This window comes from Nothobranchius furzeri, chromosome 3, assembly GCF_043380555.1.
Source record: "Nothobranchius furzeri strain GRZ-AD chromosome 3, NfurGRZ-RIMD1, whole genome shotgun sequence".
NCBI classification, from domain to species: Eukaryota; Metazoa; Chordata; class Actinopteri; order Cyprinodontiformes; family Nothobranchiidae; genus Nothobranchius; species Nothobranchius furzeri.
Window position 1 is genome coordinate 64496200 of NC_091743.1, and position 16786 is coordinate 64512985.

Sequence of the window (16786 nt, forward strand, 5' to 3'; positions counted from 1 at the left end):
AGCACAAGTCTACAATAAACAAAAACAGTTTCTGCTGCCACAAATGCATTAATATAGATTAAAAAACTGCAATAATCTTTAAAAGCAATACGTTATATTTATTATACATGAAGTTTAGTCTAATTCTGATCTATTCCAGTTCAAAGGTCAGTAATGTGTTAACCTAGTAGCCCTTTGTATGGCTCAATACCCATGAAATAGCTCTGATTCACAAAGGCTGGTGACCCCTGGCCTACATTATATCACATACGGGGTAAGACTAAAACCTAATTTATACTTCTGCATCAGTACAGAGACACGTTATGCCATTATGTGTCGGCACAAGAGCTCTCTGACGAGCTCGCAGAGGGTGACGGAGACGGGCCCAACTTTGTAACTATACTTTGAAAGTGACGGAGACAGCAAGCTTGTGATTGGTCAGGATGCTGCTCCCTGTAAACTCGTCAACAGCACTGTCAATTCCCCCCTCAAGGAATGGAAAGATGTTCAGCGGCAGACACGTAACAGAATTTAGAACGCCTCGCAGAAAAAGTCTAAAAATATGAATGACTGAAGCAGTACAAGGTATGGAGCAAGCGTTTTATTCATGGGCGGGAAAGACGAGAAACGTGGGTTTAAGAGGTATCGCATAAAGAGGTGGAGGAGAGTGAGGGACAATTTTAATCTTGTTAAAAAGTCTCTGAAATTCTAAAATCACGTAAACACAATGGTAAATGCACTTTTTTGGACCAGATACCTGACTGTTATGGTGGCATGATACCCCAGAAAAGTGCTACGCCCTCTGTTGTCCTAGGGTGAAGGAGAAGTCTGGAGAAAAAAAAAACATCTCAGTCAATGCTTATGCGTGACTCCACACTCGAGCTGACATGGACTTAGCACCAGGGACAGCGCCAGCATTGTTTCACGGCAGTTGCTGTTCACTTGCTTAGTGGATGGTTGGAGTTGCTGCTGTCTGAAAAGGAGGTGGGGGGTATTCAAGAGTTGGGATTGCTAATCCATTGTTGGCCTAATTTTGCCATTGCTTTAGAAATCCTTAGCTACCTACGTTATTGGCACTGCCCATGACTACCACCTTTTTTGGATTTCTAAAGAAATCCCACATAATTCCTGAAAGGGGGAAAACTCTGGATTGCAGCTTTAATCAACTACAAGCTGAGTGGAACCAGCTGACATAACTTGGTTAATTAAATTCAACATTTAATTTTTTAGAGTGAAAACTGTTATGTTGAAACTCTCCAAGGAGTTGCTCCGTCTTGTTAATCATGACAACAATGTTGTAACTTTCTCAGATTACTATCACTGAGAAGTACAAGGACGAGTTGGGATTCTCACTCACAGAGATCCACATTGCACTCTGTCCAAACTACGTACAACTAAAATTACGAATGTTTCAAGCAAATCTCACAGCTGTCAACCTTTGAGTCCCCTGTTTAATTAGGAGGTAAGAACTCCTGCGACGGCTAATGCCAAGTTACCGCACAAATAAATTGGCAAACAAATTTCCCAACAGCATCAGATATCCTTAAAGTTAAACCACTACATACTGATCCTGATCTTTCGAGTCATCATTGATTATCGTTCAACGCGCTCACATGTTAGTGTCCATCTCGTATGATGATGATGATGATGATGATGATGATGATGATGATGATGATGATGCATCAAATATATGAGTGGACTGTGTTTCAGCCAGTAGCATGTTAGCTGTGCTGCGTGAGGAGCTGGCTGCCAGCGTAATTAAAGGTTTGTCGAGGTTTGCCAGAGATGAGTTGTTTGCACAACATCTGTTCTGGTTGAATACATATCTGCTCTGGTCCTGTTCTCTCCTCCTGCCTTCATGTGCCAGATGTCTTTGGTCCCCTCTGGTTATTGATAGCTGAAATGTTTCAGTAGCTTTCTGAGCTCGGGGATGTCTTTTACTCGCGTAAGTTTTCTACATCTTCTCATTAATAACTACTCAGTGTTTTCCCATGTGATGCGGCCAAGGACTTGTTAATTTCCCCCGACATTAAAAATCCACTTTATTTTGGTTTATTTTTTCATATATTAGAAAAACAAAATTCATGATTTTATTCACTGGATTTATGTCAGAAAAGTTTGGTTCTGGTGCAGGAAGACTTTGTGTTTATGAGGGTTTTTTGTTCAGCATGTATGGCAAAAACAAATGTATAATTGAAAATAAATATGTAAATGAGGTTTTATGTTTCCCATTGTAAATGCAGTTCTTTATTTATTTTCGTTGAGACAATATATCTTTTAAAGTGATTTTTATTGATAATTTTTCCAAACACGATCCTTTTAAATTGCACATCAAGGAAAGAATGGAACTGTTCTGTCATCATTTTGTTTAAAGCAAAACACTTTCTAATACAGTGTTAAATAAAATAATAAGAACTTTTAATACTATATAATATATTGCGTTTATATATGTGTGTGTGTGTATATATATATATATATATATATATATATATATATATATATATATATATATATATATATGTATGTGTATATATATGTGTGTATGTACGTGTATATACATACATATATATGTATGTGTATATATATATATATATATATACATACATATATATGAATGCATATATATGTATGTGTATATATATATATATATATATATATATATATATATATATATATATATGTATGTGTATATATATGTGTGTATGTACGTGTATATACATACATATATATGTATGTGTATATATATATATATATATACACACATACATATGTATGTGTATATATATATATACACATACATACATATGTATGTGTGTATATATATATATATATATATATATATATATATATATATATACATACATATGTATGTATGTGTATATATATATATATATATATATATATACATACATATGTATGTATGTGTATATACATACACACACACACACACACACACATATATATATATATATATATATATATGTGTGTGTGTGTGTGTGTGTGTGTGTGTGTGTGTGTGTGTGTGTGTGTGTGTGTGTGTGTGTATAGTGTTTATAGATTTTTTTTTTTGTTAAGCAGTTTTTTAAAATCTAGTTTAGTGCATGTTGCAATAATATCTGGAGACTAAGCCAAGGATTTCTTCACCATTTTCCTTTGGTTTTTGGCTGCATTTTGTCAGGTTTTAAGTCCGTTATTTGAACACATTCAAAGCCAGTTGAGTTTATTTGTAAAAGGCTGTACCAGAACTGTGATAAGTGACAAAAACAATGTTTGTTCATAGTTTGTGAAAAGCTCCGAAGTCTGCAGCTAAAAGACATAAAAATGTAAAGCACCAATACGATTTTTCCTAAAGCACCACTACATGATCAAATGAAGGATGAAGCATCTCCCATGTTTCAAGTTATTTCTTACAGGTCTAACTTCCGTATTTGGTTGAAATTCACGAAATGTTTACTTCCAGAGCCTTACAGACAGTTTGGAGCACCAACATTGAAGACTTCATTGAAAATTACAAAAAAATACAACCTTTCCTCAGTTTGAACCTTCATCATTAGACAATAAGTAACACTTTCAATCGAAGCTACAAATATTAAACATTTATTTAAAGAGCAAGTCACCCCCAAATTGACTTTCTTTGCTGATAAACTGTATAAATGAGTGTCTAATCATGCTGTAGACACGTGTAGCCAATAATTTGGCACTTTAATACATCTTGGTTAAAATTTAAATATTCTGACTAAAACTGTCTGTGTTCCGCTATCTTCAGGTAAAAATTCTGCACGACTACCAAATTTTAATCTGCCATTGTAATTGGCTTTGAGGTACTCTATAATGTTAGCTGGTACCATATGATGTCACAATGTCATTGTGAGCCTGTGTGTGTATTTATTAGCGGCTCTGCCCTCTTGGTCTGCCAGGCAACAGCATTTGTTGCATTTTTCAAACAGGAAGTGGAAGTGGAGTAAGACTCTGGTAGAGGGTGACTTGCTCATTAAAAAATAGTTACATTTTGTTTTGTTCAGACATAAATAACACATCAACCAAAACAATGTGGTTTACATTTAATGTTATGTGTTGTGCACGTTGACCTTCTCAACCTAGCTCTGTAGGTGGAGAACTCATCTACATGCCACCAATCTAAATGTCTGAGGCTCTCACCTTTATGAGCACACAGGAGACACTTCAGTCATTTACCAACAACTAGTTTATAAAAGTGCATGTTCATCCCCCATCTCAGTGTCATTCATGTGTTATGAAAAATCATTTCATATAAAAAACGAGGTCACACTAAGGTTGGAGCAGCAGTAACATAAATTAATTAGAAGATCTAGGACATAATAGAATAGGAAGTGTGCTTCAGATGTTGTTATTGATTACATGTTCCATAATTAAAACATTCTTAGACATGATCTTATTGCTCTTTATACTTCAGCACTTTTTGATCACCTGGTGTTTGATTCTGTGAGTTCCTGTCTATTTAGGCCCGGATGAAATCTTGGATTGGTCCGAAATAGAAAACAGTAAGTTGCTCAGTTTGAAATTCAAGTAAAATAACTATCATGGAGATGTAAATACAGAAATAAGTCCCAGCATTATAAATGTGCTCCAGGCATCAGATTATTCTACATGTTACCAAATCAAAACGGTTAAAACTGACCAATTTTGTTCTATATAGTTGCCAAATGCTCAGCTTTAAAGGTTTTGGGTCAAATGAGACATTTTAGTAAACGGCAGCAAAATGTATATCTCCCTATTTAAAAAAAATCCAAAACAAATATTTTAGCAATACTTTTGAACTAATTCTGTTGTTTTATCACACAAATGGTAGGTCTCGTGAAAATGTAAAACTCCCACAAAAATTGTTTCATTGTCTGACCTCATTATGACCTTTAACTTCTCACCTTTCAGGTCCAACCTGGCAGAATCGTGTTGCTTTGATTTACTGGTGTCTTCTCTGCAGCCTACCAGCACAATGACAGGGCGTGGCTCCATGAAATACAATGCATTGAACCCCCCTCCCATCCCACCCCCAACACAAACGACTCCTGTGATTTCACTCCAGGTTTCATTTAATGAGATTCCACGTTCCCAGTGAGCAGCAACTGGTCTTCTTGCTGTCAGCACCTTCACTTGTTATGAGTCACTCGTTATTGATGGCTGCCAAGTGAAGGAGAGCAGCCGAGCACGAGCCTGCCCGCTGTCCAATCTCCATATTAAGAAGACGGGAAAAGGTCAGCCCAGCAACATCTAAACTGTTACTGACAGGTCAAGAGGAGGATGAAGGGTGAGAAGGGAGGGAAGATCAGTAATCCAGATTAAAAATAATGATAAAATAACAAGTGTGAGAGTCAAACTATTGGGATTTAGGAGAGGATCAATCAGGCCAGTGCTGGGTGGTTGCTCAGATGGTGCATCTCACTTTATTACTGCAGCACTAATAGAAGAAGGTGTCTAGTTAATGTTGAGATTAGGAAAGTTAATTTCTTCCTTTCATTGTCAACATCAACAGTCATTTTTCATGTCTGTGGTTTTATGGATCAATCAACCTAATCAAACTGCCACTCTATTCGGATGAAGAAATGTTATCTCAATATGTGCGCGCGTGTGTGTGTGTGTTTCCATTTAAAAACAAAAAATAACTAAATTTAATGAAAAACAGATCATCTCTGTGGATAAGCGGAACCTTTTTCATGCTGACTTTTATGTGAACTCCTGATCATCCTCTTCTTACTCACTAGCTTATTTTCATGCTGGTGCCTCTTCCCTAGAAAACATCGTCCATGTGGCCAACGGCTACAATGTAGCCTCTGCAGGTCTGCCATTAGCTAGGCTAACTTTAGGCCTGGCCAATCACAGGGCTCTGTTTGTAGAGAGACGAGATGATGATGGACCTATAATCATCACAGCAGAGCTTTGTTATTATGACAATGGCAGAGCTACGCGGGAGGAAAACAACAAAGATGGCAGCGGCTTATGAACGTTGGCTGATTTTCGTCTCTATGAATATGTCACGTTATTCATGCCATCAGAGGTTTGGTAGCATTTCAACAAATTAGTCTAGATGATTTGATCAAGATCGCTGGGAAGGCTAAGCCGAGCGGCTCGCCGGATGAAGTCTTTCCAGTAGTCGCCCCTTTAATATTGCACATAATTAACATGAGTCTCAGTTCTGGTATAGTCCCTGACGATTTCAAAAATACGGTTATTCAACCTTTGCTCAAAAAGCCTGGACTGGATGCTTCGCTGGCTGCAAACTACAGGCCCATTTCGAAACTTCCATTCTCAAGTAAGGTACTAGAGAAATGTGTTTACCACCAGCTCTTGGTTTGATGAGAATGCCATTTTTGAGACTTTCCAGTCTGGCTTCAGAGCTCTTCACAGCACGGAGACTGCACTGGTTAGAGTGCTCATTGACATTTATCTAGCGATTGATAGCGGTAATTCTGTGTTGCTACTTCTGCTGGACCTCACGGCTGCCTTTGACATGACAGATCATGAAGTGCTGCTTCACCGTCTACATCATTATGTCGGGATTTCAGGGTTAGCCCTGGAGTGGTTTAGATCATACCTGACAAATGGAAAAATGTGTGTTAGGATGGGAAGTTATTCCTCAGAGTACTCTGATCTACCCTGGGGGTACCACAGGGCTCGATATTGGGACCTCTGTTGTTTTCTGTTTATATTCTGCCCTTAGGTGACATCTGTCATGAGCTTGGAGTTCAATTCCACCTATATGCTGACGATTGTCACCTGTACCTGCCTCTGAACATGCCTAGTGGTCTCTCTATTTCTATTCATACTGTTTGAGGGAGATCAAGACCTGGATGAGTGACAATTTTCTGAGCCTAAATGATCACAAAACAGAGGCTATATTGTTTGCTCCAAGCATACATTGTGACTCTTCCTTAACTGACTGTGGGTCATTTAATGGCCAGCTGACTACATCGGTGACTAATCTTGGTGTAAAACTGGATAGCGCCCTTAGTTTTGATACCCGCATCAATGGAGTGATCTCCTCCTCCTTTTTCCACCTTCGTCAGTTAGCAAAGATCAAACCATTTTTGTCACGTCATGATCTTGAGACGGTAGTCCATGCTTTTATTATGGTGCGACTGGACTACTGCAACTCTGTTTTATTCGGTGTGAACAAGGGCGCAATAGCAAGGTTGCAAATGGTGCAGAATGCTGCTGCCACATTTTTAGAGGACAGGCGCAAGTATGACCACATAACTCCTGTCCTGGTTATGCTTCATTGGCTGCCCATTGATGTAAGGATTCGTTTTAAAATACTCTTACTGGTTTTTAAAACGTTAAATGGTTTGGCCTCTCCTTACTTGGTGTCACTGCTTCAACCGTACACCCCTGCACGGTCACTCCGCTCGGAGAACCTCATGCTCCTCTCGGTCCCAAGAGCGTGCCTAAAGACACGTGGTGATAGGGCCTTTGCTGTGGCAGGTCCTAAGCTTTGGAACGAGCTTCCTCTCAGCATAAGGTTCTCCACCTCTGTTGCGGTTTTTAAGGCAAGACTAAAAACCTACTTTTATGTCTTTTAATCTTTCTAACTAGTTTTATTGTTTTACTTATAGCAATCTGTGTACTCACTGTATTTTTTATCTGTACCTTGTGATACAATGTTTTTATTTTCTGGACTTAATGTTTTTGTTTTTACTTGATCAGTGTAGCGCCTTGGTGGCATCTTTTTGCCTGTAAGGCGCGATTTACAAATAAAGTTGAGTTGAGTTGAGTTCATTGCTCTGATTGGTCCTGGCACTGTCCAATTGCATGCAGGGACATTTTCAACCATAGAGTCCACCCTATGGCTGAGCTCTGTCTGTGGGCTTTGGCCAGACTATATATTTACATTTATAGGATGGCTTTTATCACCTATTTAAATAATCTCTTGTTTTTTGTTGTTTTTATCTGAAATTGTGTTTCATCTTTTGAAATTTTTGTTTGAAATGTTTATTTTGCTTTTGAAGTGCCTTGTGACTTTTATCGTCTTCTTCCAGTGTGATTATTTGAATGTATTATTCTTCATTTCAGTTACGTGATCTAGTTAAGTCACATTGCTGTTTTCTCTCCTGCAGATCCATCGGTGCACCGCCGGCAGAAGACGGTGGTGACGGACATGTGCTACTCGACTGAGATATCCAGCCTGATGGACTTTGGCACTCCAGACTGCTCGCTGGGCAAAGGTACAGTGTTGCTCAAAATTGCATGGCGTTGCCTTGGCAACAGCAGGAAGTGAGTGCTGTGATTTATCCTGGCAGTTAAAAGGACACTGAGCTGTCAGGTTGACTTGTGGGTGAACGGCGGAGCAAAGGCCCATGCGGGCGAGAACAATCAGATAACAACACTCAGTGTCGGGCCACGAGGGCCCTCAGTTCTCACTGCAGGCCTCGTTTATCTCAGCCCAGAGCCTTATTCCTTCTGTCACCCAATTCACGGTGTCATATTGATTATGAGGCCTCTGCAGAAAAGAAATCCTCTCTGCCAATTGCTTTTGAGTTTACTGAAATGGTTGACTTTTGAGTTGCATTGTAATGTGCAATTATGGCTTTGCAACAAGATCGCTTATCTTCCACAATCGCCGCCATCCGTATGAGGAATAAGGTGTTTGCCTCCAGCTCCTCAGGAAGATGGCGTCTTCATTTTTCTTCCAGTGCAGTCTTCACCCTACAGAGCACGCATTCATATGACAAAAGGTATTGATCGTGGAGTCTGTTGACTCTGTTTGTAGTACTGATTCATCTGTAAGTCAGTTTCCCGCTTCAGCCCTTTATTGTTCTCCTGCTGACATCAACCCCGAGAGTCTGATCTGTTTTTATAATTCCATCTTGATTTATTTTGGCCCCTTGAGTCAGACAGACAAGGTGCTAAAGAACGGTCAGACAAGCCTCTTGTAGTTTCCATCAACAATGAGCAGCGACACTTGTGACCTGAGAAACTCATTTCCCTTCCTCTCCTGCTGTCCATCGTTGCTTGTCATCCCCCACTCTCCTTTTTCACCTCCTCTTCTCTCTGTGGGCAGGGTAATATTTTAATACGGCTCTCTATCAACACTCTGCAGCAGTGTTAATGCAGACTGACAGGTCAACTGTGTGCAGCGGAGAGAAAGGGGAGCCGAGCACAGGAGAGAAGAAGACGGTTTACAGGCTTTAATGTGAGCAAAGCAAATGAATGACACGGTGATACGGGGAGCTGAGTGGGAGAATGAGGACACCGAGGAGAGGGATGTTTCAGACTGTGGAGGAGTAGGGATAAAAGCAGCATGAGTCAAGGAGGCCATGCAGCATGATTTCTAAATCATATTACAGCATCAGTACTATAACTGACCTAAAATGTGTTTATAAAACACTAAATACATGTTTAAATGGATATTCCACCCAATTTTTACATTTTGTCTGACATATTTCCCAGAGTTTAATAAGTGGAACAAAACTATTTTAAACCAGCCCAGTCATTCTCCTGACCCAACTGTACTCCTTTAGCTTTAGCTTAGCATAAAACACACTAAGCGAATGGATCCAACTAGCATTGTGAGTAAAAACATCCTTAAAATCACTCAGTAGTGATCCCAGTTCTGCTTGGTGACCTAAATGATCAGACTGAGACAGTGAAATGATTTAATCACATAAAGGAATCACAGGCGCCATTTTAGACTCTGACGAGAGCTCCTGCTTCTCAAGCCTGGGGAGGTGAGAGGTGGGTGTATGCAAAGTTCCCCAGTTGTGACATCACAAATGGAGACTTTTTTTTACAGCTCATTTTAAGCACATCATTCCTGAAAGAAAACACTGACCGAAAACAACCAAGTTTGGAGTGTTTAAAGAGGCAGTAGAGACAAACATGGCAGAAAACAAAAGGATGCAAAACATGTGTTTGCATCATATGTCAACTTTAACTCTGATTTTTATTATTGTATTTGTGTTTAAAGCGAATAAAACTTCACATGCATGTTTGCCTTTAAATGTTTTTGGTAGCAATTTTGAAAAATATACAAAAAGCATTAAAACACAAATAAATGAATAAATTAAATATACAAATTGTATTACAGTGAGGTCCTAACCTTGAACATGCATGAAGTTCTCAGATTGTTAGCGGACTTAGTTTTGTTAAAATAACATATTTGTTCAGTGTTACAAAAGGAAATGCCCAATCTGTGGCATGCACATTAATAATGATTGGACAATGTGCCTTTTCATAATTAGTATATCCTGCATTGTCTCCTGAATATTCATCCCATAAAACATTGCTTAGAGTCTGATTTTACACATTTTCTGTTGTGTGTGCCTTCATCTTTTAACTTTTTATTATAGCCCACCCTCGTCAGCATCAGTCTACATCAGGTGTTTGTGGAAACGAATGCACGTAACCTTACAAAATAAAATGCACCTGATTAATTCCTAAAAGACCTTCACAAAGAGCCGACTGGTGGTGAATCATCCCCCTGGATTTTGTGCATCCTCCCTCCCAGCGGCTCTCCTCCCCTCATTCCTGTCTCCTTCTCAGGCCTGTTAGGACACGAGATAACCTCCAGGTTTCCTAGAAGATGGATTTACAAGTCAGGAGCAGGTGGAGGAGAAAAAAACATAGAAATAAAAAGGTTCACAAGCATTTTAGATGGAAAGATTCTACATTCGGGATAGCAGATTTAGTACAAATCCATCTATTTTCTACTATAAGATATGCTTGTCAAGCAAATCTGTTATAGCGACAAGATATCATCTACTGGTGTTGATCAATTATTAGCTGCACGTACATGCTTTTGTAATTCAAGATAATTACGTATGATGAGTTTAAGGGATGTTATGGTTACGGGCAGTGCTTTTGTGATGCCGGGATTACGTTATAATCCCATTTATAATAACTGGACCCGATGTTGCAACATTTTGTCTCTGCTCAGATCAGTCAGAGAAAAAAAAAGTCTGGCAGTAATCCTCCAGCCGTCTGCCTGATTGAGGTGTCTGTTGCCTCATGACAAGTATTTGGTTAGATCACATTTGATCTAGAATGGACTCTAAACCTCAACCCCCTGACAGGCAGGATAAATGACACTGTAGCTCTGAAATGGTGTTGAAACATAAAAATTTAACTCAGAACGTCAAAAACTCTGCATTCTAGTCCATGCTTATTAAACCGCAAACTCTGTTACAAGTTTTTAGTTTTTACCTATGGAGTCCTACAGGCTGCATTTATTATCCTAAAACTACCTGCCTGTATCTGCCATGGGCGAGAGATAAAAATGGCATGGAGATGCCTATATTTACTCTGTCCACTCACATCCCAGTTCTCATCTGACTAGACACACACGGCCCTTAGTCAGCAGGGAGCAGCAGAGCAATCAGACGCCTGGAGGGCTTAAGATAACATGGGGAGTCCAGATTATTAAAGGCGTGTGAGAGTGCAGAGGTAAGGCGATTTGAGTCAAAGCATGAACTTTCACATCCTTCCTGATCCACTTATCAATATGTTAAAAATGCAACACATTGAAGGTCTGAACGCTATCTAATAAAACACACTCCTGTAAGACTGAACAGGTGAGATCTGTTGGCTCCCAGCCGTCAGGTGGAGTGAGAGCTCTACACCTGGATTCTTACCTGAGGCCACAAGTGCACTTTGGCTTCCCCTCCCCCTCGTCCTTCTTGTCAACACTAAGGGGTAGACGAAGCAGGAGTGGGTGAAAGTTGTCCTCTGGGTGTGTCGAGATCAGGTAGCACAGAAAGAAGGAGGGAAGAGTGTCGCATTTATAAGAGGTGAAAAAAAAGGAGGAGAAGAGGGGACGGTGTTCCTGAGCGGCTCCCTTGGGACCGCTTCCTAGTTACCTGTTTGGGTGGAGCCACGGTGAGCTAAGCTCGGAGCAGCGGGCTACGGTGGTGTTGGGTGATATTTGAATCCTGTGTGTTCGGCTGTATCAGTGCGACTCCACTTTTTTTTTCCACCTGCTATGAGAGCTCACACCAGGACTGACAGTGGAGTCAAACGGAGCTTGTGCCGAGGAGGACATGAGGTCCGAGAAGGAGGAAGGGAAGGCTGGTGAGTGTGTGTGTGTGTGCGTGCGTGCGTGCGTGCGTGCGTGTGTGTGTGTGTGTGTGTGTGTGTGTGTGTGTGTGTGTGTGTGTGTGAGAGAGAGAGAGAGAGAGAGAGAGAGAGAGAGAGAGAGAGAGAGAGAGAGAGAGAGAGAGAGAGAGAGAGAGCTGGCTCTCCTGTGAAACTCCTCATGTAGGTCTTGATCCGTGATACTATGTAGTACAGAACATGAATCACTAGTACTATCAGTACTACTCTGGTAGTACTGGTGAATTGTGTGAGCTTTCAGAGACTGGTTGTGCTGTTGCCTTTCAAATATAAAGTTATGGCATAAATGTCTGTATGGGTTTTGGACCCCCCCCCCCCCCCCCCCCCCCCGCACCTCCATTTCTAAAAGGAGATTAATCATTGTCTAATTGAATATTTCTATAAATCACTGATCTTTATGAATTATTAACGACCTGTGGATTAGTAATTTGCTGAACAAACCACTGAAAATACAACATTTTCATGAAGGAAACAAAGTATTTTTTATGTCAAAAAGGTGCAGTAAATCTTTGTAGCTACAAGACTTAAGGTAAGGTGGCCAGCAATTTTCCATGCTTCCATGTTTGGGAATATTTTTTAGTAATGTAAAGGTAGGTTGTGACTGAAAAGTTTTTAAGAAGTTTTTCTGATTATAATCAGTCACTCTGAAGTTTTCATGCAGACTGAACATGAAAATAGACTCCTACACCAATCTCCTGCATTATCTTCTGATAGAAAATCGATGGTGAAAATCTAGGATTAGAAAAGCCTGACAGATCTACATCACACTGTCACTTAACATTCATGGACTCACCCATCTTGACTCGAGATGAGGTACTCTGTTGTTAGTTTAGCATCCAGGAAACAGCAGAGAACATCTCGGCTTGTAGAAGCTAACCATTAGCATTAACACCTTCACCACATGGCAGAACTCCTCCAGGCTTGTGCTATTTGTAGAGATAAAACGTCCACAATTGAAGTCTGTGGTAAAGTTGTGTTGCTGTAAGCAAATCCAGGGCAAGATGTCCAAATCTCAGGAATATAAGACTCCACAACCTGCCATCTGATCTTCAGCTTTGATGTGATCAACTTTTTGGTCCAAGAAATGGCCCACCAGCATTTTTTCGTCTTGAACTACTTACCCCAAAATTCCAGTATCTCCACTCCGCCCCCGCTTTCCGCTGCCGCTCTCTTCCGAACTAAAATTATACTGTAACCGCTCTACAACGGCTCCGCTCCGGTGCAGAGACCTGAGGTGCGCAAACAGGCATGCGCGGGATTTTCAAGATCTTGCGATACAGTCCGAGCAATAAACACAGATGTTAGATCCAAACACCCGTTGTGTGGGAGAAGCATCGAAATGAACTGTTTGATCTGCCCATCATTTGTGTTGAGAGATCAGCAGTGTTTGGATCAACAAAGGGTGACTGCTTTGATAGTGGAAACTGTATTTAAGGCTTATTTTTGTGCATTTAAAGTTCAACCGCCATTGATAGTTGTTAAAAGTTGTTAAACCTGTGCATATGAAACAAAAAACGCTTTTTGTTTATCGATTTATTGTGAAATAACGGAAGTTGTGCTTGCTCCCTTTCATGTTGGGCAGTTGTGGTTTCTGTCCATTGACTGCGGAGGTGCTCCGGCGTCCGGCAAAAATAGAATCGATCCTAATTTTGCCGGATGGTGGAACGGCAGGCGGCGCACTGTGCCGCACGGCCCCAGTAGTAGAACAGCTCTGATTGACTACTACGGACCATTTTTGCTGCAGAGTTCATGCCGGAGCGCAACGGAGCAGAGATAGTGGAATTTTGGGGTTACAAGACATGAATTCCTACTAAAGACCCCTGCAAATGTATTGATTAAATGAGTGTTCCATGCTGGTAATGTAAATTCATGCAAACTGTATAAAACTATGCTAATATACTTCACACAAAAATTCTGCAAAAATCAGTTATGAAAACACAAGTTCTCACTTAATACTGATGATGTAGGTACATTTGCATTATAAACAGATTTATAGTTTATTTTTGGTGTCTTCTTAAAGAGCAAGTCACCCCCAAATCAACATTTTTTTTTCTGATAAACTATATAAATGTGTGTCTAATTGTGCTGCAGACACGTGTAGTCAATAGTTTTGGACTTTAGTGCATTTTAGTTAAAATTTTAATTTTCTGCCTAAAACTGTCAGTGTTGTGCCGTTGTCAGGTAAAAACTCTGCACTGCATTTGAATTTAAATCTGCCACCGCTATTGGCTAAGAGGTACGCTAGAATGTTAGCTGGTACAATATGATGTCACAATGTCGTTGTGAGCCTGTGTGTGTGTGTGTGCGTGCGTGCGTGCGTGCGTGCGTGTGTGTGTGTGTGTGTGTGTGTGTGTGTGTGTGTGTGTGTTAACGGCTCCGCCCTCTCGGTCTGCTAGGCAACAGCATTTGTTGTATTTTTCAAACAGGAATTGGGAGTGGAGTAATACTCTGGTGAGGGGTGACTTGCTCTTTAAATAAATCAAAGGATATTTCACATTTCTGACATACATCTTTTCACCTTTTACCCAGAATGTTCTAATTGAATGCCTCTTCTTTAACCCTTTGATGCATGAATTATGAAATCTTCAACCATGATTTTTTAACAATTTTTTTCATTCGTCTTTAGGTGTGAATGAAACAAATTTCAACACATATTTTTTGTAAAATTTTATAATTTACAAATAATTTATTACATGTTCACCTCAGTGGACAGCATGCATTCTGAGCATGAAATATGTTGGCTTGGCTTACTGAAGTCCAAATGGAGGGGCTCAAATGCAATAAAGTCTTCAACAGCTGTGCTTAATAGCACAAAATAATAAATAACAATTTTGAGTACCTGTCCACTGTAGTGACCATTATGCATCAAAGGGTTAAAGCTGCCACCATGTGTGTTCGTCAGCCTGATGATGGTGGTGTGTGGCAGCTTTGATATATCTGTTGTTTTAGGGTCTGCCAAACCAACAAAAAAGATCATCGAGAATTGCTGAATTAAAAAAAAACTCCTAATCTTTTCCTAAGCTGTTTTTCATTGTGTTGTTTGAAAACATCATGAGATTAGAGAAATAAATCAGCAGGATGAGTTCTTAATTCAGAATGTGAAGTGGGTTCAACAAAAAGCTGATTTTGTTCTTAGCCAGTTAAGATCGTGTAAAGACATCACATCCACAATAATTAAATCAGAGACAATAAAGTAGTATGTCTGCTGTAGCGATAAATATAGATTTATATCTATATTTCAAATGTGGTGTAGATTTAGCTTGTTTATAATATTATATTAATTAATCGGGGCACCACCAGTTTTCGGAACAGGATCGTTGGATTTAATATCTATATCTTCACAATTTAATCAGTCTCAGAGTTAACACCACAAATTAATCTAAAGGATGAGTTCTTGACAGAATGCGCCGATTATTCTCGAGAACTGCTAGACAATGATCAGGCGTTATTTACGTTTTGTGAGTTTATTACAAACATCAGTTAAGGCATGGACAAAGGGACCAAACACCGCTTATCGTTTCATGCATGGAATTAAGACAATTGTTAGCCCAAAGCTTTATGGCAGTGATATGGAATAACTGATTTGTAATAAAGTGGAAATTTGGTGACACCAAGATTATAGTAAAATGATTTCTAAAAGGGAGCAAAGTGACTGTGTGTGTGTGTGTGTGTGTGTGTGTGTGTGCGTGCGTGCGTGCGTGCGTGCGTGCGTGCGTGCGTGCCTGCATGTGTGTGTGTAGGAATGCAAGAGAGGGGTGTGTGTTCCTGTGGGTTAGTGGATGCAAACGAGAGTTGGCGTGTGTGTTAGCAGAGAAAAGAGGATAAATCTTCAGAGCTAGACGTGAATTTGGATCAAAATAAATACTCCAGAAAAGAAATGTAATAATCTGAATTCACGAATCGGCTTATGGCAGAAAACCAGCCAGATAGCAATGCTCACAGACCTGCTTTCCGTCGCCGGAAGGGTGGCCAGCGGCTCCAACAGCCTGGGCTCCTGGCTAGTGGCCTTTTTGGATTAAATAGTGCTGGCTCCCTGGTCAGTCAACATCGGTCATGGAAAGGGGAGGATATTGTAATCCTCGATCGTAGCTTGACTTTTCGGTTCCTCCAGCTAAACCAAATGTGGAATTCAGATCGCAAGTCCGAATTATCCAAAACGAGATCGAATCAGAGAAACTGTTCCAAATTGGGTTTCACCCTTAATGTGAGAACTCGACCGAACATGTAGACTTCCAGTTTCACGTAGAAAGTCAAAACAAAACAAACGGAGTTGCTTCTAAGTTTTACCGTAACTTTTGAGAGGTAATTACTTGACAACTGTGAAGCGCCGGGTTCTGCTAGGCCAGATGGAAACAGCCCGCAGGGATTTGTGCTTAAGGCATCCTTTGTTCTTTCCTCTGCCACCACGAGGTCTGAACTCCGGTTTTATAAACTTTCTTGGTCACACCCTCATGTATTTCACTCATTAACCACTGGATGGCACTGTGGCTCTTTCAAATAAACTACCTTTCAACAATGGAAAGTTCATATCACAATTTTCCAAACTTATCCCAGATGATGCATCAAAGTATTACTTTAAACAGGAAAGAACTACATTTATGTCTTAAAACAGAACAGTTTTACCATTCGCATGAATTTTAACTGGAGAAACAAAAATTGGCAGAGGTTTAACATAAAAGAAAAACACTAAACAAGCAGTTAGGTTTGTAACTGATAAGATTTTAGACAT

At 40.0% G+C, this 16786-nt stretch overlaps 1 protein-coding gene and 1 long non-coding RNA gene across 5 annotated transcripts in view; one reads left to right on the forward strand and one right to left on the reverse strand.

Moving 5' to 3' along the window:
- Nucleotides 1-16786, forward strand: part of kaznb (kazrin, periplakin interacting protein b) — a 155999-nt gene that overhangs the window by 107608 nt on the left and 31605 nt on the right. For all 3 annotated transcript variants that reach the window (XR_008558964.2, XM_054730140.2, XM_015959008.3), the window contains exon 5: nt 8067-8174. Coding sequence is in view for 2 of the 3 variants with exons in the window: in XM_054730140.2 (XP_054586115.2) it covers nt 8067-8174 (108 nt within the window). In the remaining variant the exon portion in view is untranslated. The remainder of the gene's footprint in view (nt 1-8066; nt 8175-16786) is intronic.
- On the reverse strand, nt 8168-12064 carry LOC107385248 (uncharacterized). Of its 2 annotated transcripts, XR_001572951.3 has the most exons (3): nt 11580-11994; nt 10375-10524; nt 8168-9000 (listed from the first exon to the last, which is right to left on the reverse strand). It is a non-coding gene; the product is annotated as an uncharacterized lncRNA (long non-coding RNA). The 2 variants fall into 2 exon arrangements; XR_011520130.1 differs by lacking the exon at nt 8168-9000 and having other exon boundaries at nt 9596-10524; nt 11580-12064.